This window comes from Bombus vosnesenskii, unplaced genomic scaffold (genome assembly GCF_011952255.1).
Source record: "Bombus vosnesenskii isolate JDL3184/JDL3185 unplaced genomic scaffold, Bvos_JDL3184-5_v1.1 scf7180000013266, whole genome shotgun sequence".
Classification (NCBI taxonomy): Eukaryota; Metazoa; Arthropoda; class Insecta; order Hymenoptera; family Apidae; genus Bombus; species Bombus vosnesenskii.
The window spans coordinates 327,278-337,036 of record NW_022882926.1 but is presented as its reverse complement, the minus strand read 5'-3'; the positions used below and the strand labels follow the sequence as shown (position 1 = coordinate 337,036).

At 35.5% G+C, this 9,759-nt stretch overlaps 1 protein-coding gene across 1 annotated transcript; it reads left to right on the top strand.

The window, feature by feature from the left end:
* The first annotated feature begins 5,839 nt into the window (after positions 1 to 5,839).
* On the top strand, positions 5,840 to 8,981 carry LOC117243592 (glucose dehydrogenase [FAD, quinone]-like). Its single transcript, XM_033511236.1, has 3 exons — positions 5,840 to 6,046; positions 6,524 to 6,694; positions 7,314 to 8,981. Exons 1-3 carry the CDS (start codon positions 5,863 to 5,865, stop codon positions 8,813 to 8,815), a joined length of 1,857 nt encoding a protein of 618 aa, XP_033367127.1. The 5' UTR covers positions 5,840 to 5,862; the 3' UTR covers positions 8,816 to 8,981.
* Positions 8,982 to 9,759: the final 778 nt, after the last annotated feature.

Below are 9,759 nucleotides of genomic sequence, written 5' to 3'. Positions count from 1 at the left end.
TACCTCTTAGGCTCTTACCTACTTTGTTGAAGGAGTAGTTTTAGCAAAAACCATGTTTTTCTCCGAATTATATCTTTTCAATTAATCAACATGTTAACACGGAAATTGCTGGATGTATTAAGAAAGCATGAACTTGTTTCAAAAAGAAATTTAAGCACTACAAGGAAGAAGATAACTTTATCAAAAATGCAAAACGTGAATTTTGTCTCACATTCACATTCGATGCAAATTTTAATGTCAAATAGTGGTTGCCTTGAAAAGGCAATTATGAAAAGGTACATATATCAATGATTTTATATATTTGTTTTTGATAGACAAATGGAAAATTTGGATATAATTGTTGAGCATAGGCTCCCAAAGGATCTACCCATCATCCTCATCGGTGCATCTGTTGGTGGTAAATTAGCACAAAGAAACATAATTGGATACGCTATTGTCTACCTTCTATTTGGGAAAATGGAAAAATTGTCCTATCACAAGATTCTTAATCAATCCAGAAATATCGAGAATTGTATTCACAAAATTTGCCTGACTATGAAGGAAACCAAGTCGTAATTAGAATCATCCTCCCTGAAATAACAGTTTTTATCTAACATTTAAATATAGATATATTTTGTTAAACAATCTAAGTTTCTACTTGAACGTTTAGAGGATATAATTGGATCATACGACGATAATGCTGAAATCCGTCTAACCGATCGCAGTTTTACAGCAAAATTATTATCATTTGCTTCTAATCAACTTTCGTCTTCCGCATTCCAGCCGATGATTATTTAAGCATGGCAAACATCCGGGATTAATACACTCTCTAATATCGTAAGTTTTAAAAATGTTTTAAAAATGTGTAATAACTGTAGCTGTGACAAAGTTAATTGCAACGAGCTATCTGCGATTCCGTGTAGCTATGTCCAGTATGAAGAAAACCTGCTTTACATTTATCACATTTTTGATCCTTCATTATGCTTGCACTGGTCGTAATATATAATTACGGAATAAAATTTCATAATTATTATATAAATTAAAAAGTATTTGTGAATTAAAATTTGGAAAAGTAAAAAATACTATATTCCTTATAAGTTTTTGCTAAAAAAGAAAAAAAGTTAGAAATATATTGCACAGATACATAAAGTCACAAATAGTGTACATGCATACGTGTAAAATAAAAATGTACAATAAAGATATATTTTTACATACATACGTCTACGGTGTACCATACCTAGAAGTAACTCGAACTTCGCGTAGGATGGGCAAAAATATGAGGTAATCTTCGACTTAGGGGACGCAAAATTATTGACTTTGTTTCTAGTTTCTTACGTGATTCCAGCTGAAAAAGAAGTTTTTAGATGATGAGTTCGCTAGTTCGAAAGTTACACGTACATAAAATACAATATTTTAGCATATTTGACAGATTGCTTTGACACCATATTGGCTTCTACCCATCATCTGTTTAGTTCGCATAGATGAGTATTGAATCAAAGTTGGTCGAAAATTAGTTCTACCGGCGTAACCGGCCGCCGCGAGGTGGCTGAAGAGTAAAGAGACCCAAACCTAATCCAATTCAAAATCCCGCCGCAAAATGGCCGCCACCTACGTGCTAACTACTGTCTATAGCCAGTGACTTCATTCGAATCATAGCTCGAAGCTAATATAACCTGTCAAATACGCTAAATAATAATCAACATAACTTTTCGAATACGCTAAACCTGCTCGATTCTATTACGAATGCATATATATGCATACCGTTTACATTAATGGATTCAACACCTTAAAACTTGCATTTTCAAAGTTTACACATCGAAAATTACAAGATTACAAATACAGAAGTCAATAATTTTACGTCTCCAAAAAGATGCTCAGAATATTAGTCTAGAGAAAATCCACAAAGTAAAAAGAATGTTACGAAAAGATATCATTTATACTCCGTGACACACAAAATTTGGTGACTGGGTAAAGCATCAAAATCGGTCCCAATTCGGACATAAAAGACACTCGCGCGACGTCAAGTCGTTTATCGTTTTATTACGCACTAGACCCTCCTTTACGCCGAATGCGCCGGCCAGCCACGTGCGCGAGTCTCGAAGAGCACAACCGACAGAAATAATCTCTGTCAACTCCCACTGCACGGTATGCATCCGTGAAAATCGTCAAGATGCTATGTCATAATTTTCCGCTATATCGATTTTGATATGGACGGATGGCGGACGCAGGTAGGGACTCTGCAGCGCTTCACTTTCTCCTGACATATTCACATTTACCGAACTGCCCTGTTTCGATCGAGAGCTCTACTCGCATTCGCACTACCAACGCGAATGACCACATAGGCATCCACAATCGTGGTGCGGCGTGCTTGGTGATTTGCTTTCGCGGTAACTGCCAGCGTTTCAGTAACTGACCATGGGCCTACGACACGACGCAACGGCTTCTTACAGTTGCAAACGAGGTACAGAAATAAATGTGAAATTCAATGCTATAGAAATTTCAAAGATGTAAAATTTTTCGATTTCCACGTTTTGGGAGTTACCTGATACTCCATATCATTTTCATGTCGCGTGCGACGTTATCGATTCAGTATAGTACTGGTTTGAATGAAAATTAAAGTCTTGCATGAAATTATAGATAAAAATGTATATTAATAGTTAATTTTATATAAATTTAATAATACTGTATATTAATAGTTAAATGATTAGTTTAATTAGTTTTAAATAAAACCGTAACCTTTTAATCCTTTCTATTTCCATCTTTGTATCCTTAAATCAACTTTAATTATGTATTATCAAATATAGGTAGTCCGACTCACAACCAGAAACTTGTAACGCAATTTATCGATAACTGAGATAAACAAATTATGCCCAATAAAAAAAAGGAAAAGAGCAACGAAAGGAATAAAAAGAACAATGAAAGAAGCAAAAGATCACCAAAATCATACTTTTGTGAATAAATACGTACATCAATCAAGTACTCGATCTTTACCAACACACTAAAACTAACGCTTAAAATATATGACGGGATATAAAATTCAAAACTTGACAATAAAACTTGCACCTTTAGTGAAAAAGAGGCAGCTCAGGAAGAAGGCTCATTACAGGAACTATGTCCTATGCCTCGGGAAACGTGTTAAATATTACATAAAATAAAATAAATCAATAATTTAATTGTTATAGATTAATGGTATTGTTCTATATTAATAGTTGAATTCTTTTCAACTAACGACATCATTATTATGAATTAATAGTACAAATGTCATAAATTAATAATTGATATAAATTAATAACGCAATCAAATTAAATAATTTTCTAATTTTTAATTGTAAATCTACGACTTTGACAATTCATTACAATAATCATAATATTTCTTGCTCTCTGCAACTAAATTTCTTGTTCTCTTCTCTAAAACTAAATTTACATTTCACGTATCTGCTTCACATGAAATGTGAAGAAGAAATCGGCGAAAATTCGAAACGAAAACATCAAAAGTAAGTACAATTACACTCAACGCTTTGCCTAGTCTTGAGGTCTAAGGTCAATTCAAAATCATCTCATCACAGATCATTGAATTTTTCCTTATCAGCTCCAACGTGGAACTTAAAAGAAGTGCATTGAACTTGAAACAACTCAAGGTTACCTGGATAACTCAGAAAATATGATACATGAGAAAATCTAATTGCTACCAACCCATGAGTTCAAATGCAATACAATTCATACAAAATATTTTTTATTACAATCATTAGATAACGAGTTATTTTGGGTGATGTGTAGTTCTTATCGTTTCACTCTGTACATTTATGAATAATACTCACAGTTATTTTTAATTAGTGTAATGTTCTAGTTGTCTTGGCGCATTTTTGGCAACTAATTTTGACACGAAATATTTCCAATTGTAATTTTTGGACTCAGTATTTGTTCGGAATTTTAGAGGCCCCGGCGGCTTTAAAACCGATAGTAAACAACGGAAAAATGCCATAGCTGCGGAACCATACCGTCTTACTAGCATGCCGGGAAAGGAAATTTGCGTGACAAGGAAAAAAGAAAGGAGTCATCTTCGACGATAACTATCCGACGAGTGCAAATATTTCGTGCCCGATTCCAATATACGTCGCTTAAATATTTCTCTGCAAATCACATCAGTTATCGCATGTGAAAAGTTCATAGCGGATAAAAATAGCGATTTTCGAATGTTATTCCAACGGCAGACTTTATGTTTCAACAGCGTTTACCTTCTAAGAGAAGCATTTGAAAATGAGGAAAAGAAAAGATATATTTGCGTCATTTCACGTCGCTCGAATTCTGGAAAGATATAACTGCGGAAACTGCTGTAAAAATATTGAGGATGTTTACCAAAATCTACCAGCTCTTGCTGCAATAAAAAAATGGTTTGCGCAATTCAAACGTGCGCACTTCCAACTGGACGAACAGCTACGCTTGGTCAACCTTCTTTAATAGACGATGATATTGTGCTCAATTAATTGTAAAATAATCTCCGAATTTCAATTGAAGAAGAAGTAGAGAAAATTTTGTTTGTATGAAGAGCTGCTGCACGATCTAGATAAACATCGCGAATATTTTTTCCGGTAATTCGCAACGTTACAACTTTCCAGCAAGACGCAAATGAATATTTTCTTCGGTCATTATCTTCAAAATCCTTCTTATCTATATCAAATTCTTTTTTACAATGCATAAGTTGTCAAAACACAAAAGTTTTTAGTTGAAATAACAATTGAATATCGCTACTTTTATCCGCTATGCAGTCTGCGTATGCAATAACAGATACGACATGCAGAAAAATAATTTAGTGCATCAGTTAGAGTCGAGCACAAACTTTTGCAATAACCCAATATTTATCAAGCAATATTTAGATAAAGAACCAAACTCTTTTCGCAATTGTTGCAATCTGAAACACGTCAAAATATGTTGTCAGCATCTCTGTATATCTTAGATAAGACACATACCATGTCCTTATATTCATGAAATTTCCAATGATACACAATAGTTGCTCAGAATTCAGTATTTAAGCAATCGCCAGTACAAAAGCGCTCGTCGCCTTGATCTACATCGTATTGGGTCCACTCTTTTACGTTCGGTGTTGAATTCATGTATGTATATTCCAAGTTTCTGTATTTTCTCTAGTACTTGATTTTTTGGTTACTTATAATCTTCTGAATTCTGAGACATAATATCCACATGTCCATTGTAAGTTTTTGGTATCTTAAGATGCCATCAGCCATTTGCGTCTGTGTCACCACTATTTTACATAGCTTTTCATTTTTCTATCAATTGTATAAATAAAAATAATGCGGTTAGTCAGACAAGGGAACATCTTAACTATTTCACTGACACTGAGATATTTCATTAAAATCAACATTCTGAACGACTTTCTTTTCAACCCGCCGCTCGACTTTAGTTTCCGAGTTGTAGAATAATTTATGTTTACCACTAAATGTATTATTTAATAATGTATTTTACGGATTACAGTAAACAAATTTTCAGTAGCGGTAGATACATTGCTTATATTTTTGACCAATCGAAGACGAGAATATAGCACAACATTGCATATCTCAGTCAATTCATCGAATATTACTTCACGCTAGCGTGGCAACAGAATGCCTCAATATCATCAAAACTGGCGAGATTTTATGATAATAAAAAAATAATTACCAAACAAAAAATTCTCTCTACGACAACCCACTAGACCAAAGTAATTTAACGAGGTAAGAACCAAATCCCCTTAGCATCCAAAAGGACAAATGATGGTAATATGCATTCAGAAATAATTCTCTGCCACCTCGTGTTATGTTGCAAAAAGATGGTTCGTAAGATATGAAAACTTAATATTACAGATTGATAAAGGATTTCGGAGAAATACAACATGGATGTTGAACGGATTATTTTCGGAGGAGTAAGATCAGACCCGATCATATCGGTGCTTTCGATGCTCTTAAGTCTGTCGCTATATGTCATATATTCGAATGTTCCTTACTCTTCAACGAATGTTCCTTCCAAATTACTATTGCCATCTTATGATTTCATAGTCGTGGGCGGTGGTTCTGCAGGTATGTCTTTTCATATTGTCCACGTGAATTTCGGTCTTAAATGTGATAAAAATGTGATAAAGATAAACGTACTCGTTTATTTACGTATGAGAAAGAGCGTATTATTTCTTGTACAATCAACTGACACGAGAATTTAACAACTTACATATTTTGATATTTTACCAACGCAAATTTCATATAACGTATAGGATCATGTATATATAGTATATTAATGACGCTATGCATCGTTTGTATGTATTAACGATTAGATTTTAACATTTTGTTTTCTTCATATAAACGTATTTTAGATTTGTTTTGTAAACTATTTTGAATTTATCGCCAATTTCATTTCATAATTTGGACAAATTGTCTCTTTCTTGGTGTTTTCAAACGAAACTACATAGTTTTTTAATTTACAGATATTTGTAATCTTCAATTAGATTCAATTATTTTGAGTATGCTCAATTTATAATGCTCTGTCAATTTACACGATTACAGGAGCCGTTATAGCGAATCGCTTGTCCGAAATAGAAGATTGGGACATTCTCCTCCTGGAAGCAGGTGGCGACGGAAGTGCTATATATGATATTCCTTCTTTAGCCGACAGTGTGCAGCTCTCCGAAATCGATTGGAAATACACGGTGGAACCTAGTGAAAATTTCTGTCGAGGTAAATAATACCCAATAATACCTAACTATAATAATTATAAGTTAAATAATTACAAAATAATTAATTAATTAAATAATTGCAAAAGAAACACTGCAATCATCCTTTTAGCGTCCAGGTCAAACGTTTTATTTTTAACGATGTAGAAAGTAAATTAAAGAAAGGAAAGATAAAATCATGTCACGCTTGGAAGGAATTATAAAATGCAATCTATGGCAACGCGAATAAATAAGTAAAGCATTCCAGAACATTGGTACATCACCATCTTTCAATTCTAAAATTACCTAAAGATGACAAAATGATTAAGAGAATGAATAAGAGATTCTCCTTTTTACAGTTATTAGAAACATACAAATATTTTGGCCAAAATAACATAATTTCCATTTTGATGGAATATGATTGTGTAGATTTATTTATTTTAGTAATATCGCGTGGATTGCACTGTTTCATACATATAGAACATCTAGGAACATTTAGGCGGTTCCTTCTAAAGATAAATCGAAAAATGTATTGTCGAATCTAAACAGATATAAATGAGAATCAATAACCAACCTAGATCAATGTACCGCTACAAATTATTCGTAATGCGTTCGGTGTACTTTACGGTAAATTATACCCACAGCGATGGAAGACGGTCGTTGCCTTTGGCCACGTGGTAAAGTGCTCGGAGGCACCAGCATGGTAAACACTATGCTATACGTTCGTGGTGCCAAAAAAGACTACGACATCTGGGAACAACAAGGCAATCCAGGATGGTCTTACGAGGATGTCCTGCCTTATTTTCTAAAATCCGAAGACAATCGAAATCGCTTCCACACAAACACACAGTATCACTCGACCGGTGGCTACCTTACCGTCGAAGAACCTCCATTTCATACTCCCCTGGCCGCTGCGTTCATTCAAGCAGGCCAAGAAATGGGTTACGAAAATAGAGACATTAACGGAGAACGACACACTGGGTTCATGAACCCTCAGGCTACCGTCAGACATGGAAGCCGATGCTCCACGGCAAAGGCCTTCCTGCGGCCAGCCAGGTCACGCAAGAATTTACAAGTCACTATGAATGCGCATGTTACCAAAATTTTAATAGAACCGTCGTCGAAAAAGGCTCATGGCGTAGAATTCGTTAAAGACGGAGAGACATTACGCGTTCGTGCCAACAAGGAGGTGATCGTTTCCGGAGGAACTATCAATAGTCCCCAGTTGTTGATGTTGTCGGGAATAGGACCTAAAGAACACTTAACGGAACACAATATACCAGTGATTCAGGATTTAAGAGTGGGCCATAATCTTCAAGACCATATAAGTGCGGGGGGCCTTACGTTCTTGGTGAATGAAGAAATTGCACTCGTACAGAGTAGGTTGTATAATATTAGCAACGTACTAGAATACGTCATATTCGGAGAGGGTCCTTGGACCAACTTAGGAAATATCGAAGGAATAGCTTTTATCAATACCAAATATGCGAATGCCTCCGACGATTTCCCAGACATACAACTGCATTATTATTCATCGGGACAGAACAACGACATAATTAGAGAGATACGTGGATTGACCAGAGAATTCTACGGCGCCGTATATGGAGAGCTTCAGGATAAGGACGTGTGGAGCGCGTATCCTACGCTTTTAAGACCGAAAAGCAGAGGTGTTATCAAGCTTCGAAGCAACAATCCTTTCGATTATCCATTGATTTATCCGAATTATTTCAAGGAGCCAGAAGACATGGCTACATTGGTCGAAGGAGTTAAGTTTGTACTCGAGATGAGTAAAACTGCTTCTTTCAAACGTTACGGGAGCGAAATGAATCCGAAACCATTCCCAGGCTGCAAGCATGTTCCTATGTATAGCGATCCTTATTGGGAATGCATGATCAGATTTTATCCCGCGACTATATTTCATCCCGTGGGTACTTGCAAGATGGGGCCTAAGTCGGATCCAAAAGCCGTGGTAGATCCTTGGCTTCAAGTTTACGGAGTTACTGGACTTCGAGTCATAGATAGTTCGATTATGCCAAATTTAATCAGTGGCAATACCAATGCGCCGACTATTATGATCGCAGAGAAGGGTTCCGATATGGTAAAACAGAAGTGGTTGAAGGAACGGGATGTAGGTAAACAGTTGTAAATTCATTTAAGATAGATGATAGTTCTGTATTATTGTTACATAATAGAAAATTATTGTTTTTAACTGAAAAAGATTTTTATTATGCATGTCGTATGGCGAACCACAAGTTAGAATATGGTTATATTGTGTAACCTTGTGTTAAATGATGCTCGATTGTAATCATATGAAGAAGTCTCGTTGGAATAGATTATTAATGTAACTCGCTAAATATCGCCACGTTTACAATAAAAAACAAATAAAGCAGCCAATCGGTTAGTTCATTCATACTGCGTCGATTATTCTAATAATTTTTAGCTTGAGATTCTAATTTTTTGGAACAAGAAGAAATTAGTTGCTGCTTCATGCCAATTGCGATTGAACCTCACTTATGGTAGCTTCGTTTGGTCGTTCGATTATATTTCATCCGCTCCGCTCTTACCATAGTGGATGTTTAGAAATGTAGCAACTTTGAATGAATACCCTTCATTTAGCCGTGATGGTATTTTTGTCGAGAAGCAATCAACGACCACTTAGGTGACCAATCTGACAATTTGAGGCTAATCTTACTGGTAAGCGTTCTTTGGATCTTGCAACCCGGTCTAACTGGTGTATTTTCTTAATAAGCTCTCTTCCGAATAACATTCAAAACCAACCTTTACCTATTTTGTTTCGATACAGTTCTAACCTCTGAACGTCCATTCACATGTTAATTGTCGTCTTTTATATCTGTAGATGTCCTCTGCTTTTGAATCCACGGGTAACATTAAGAGATTGCAGAATTCAACATTGGGCCCCTGTCTTACGTACAACATCCTTTACTATAACCAGGAAAAAAATTTGCTATCCAGGCACTAGGTGCCCTGAGTGTCTACATGATCATAGAAAGAAAACTCTGTCTTCGTAGTGTACAGACGCTCTGGGAGCGTTCGTGTATTCCCTTCTCTTAGAGGGACAGAAAAAGAAAT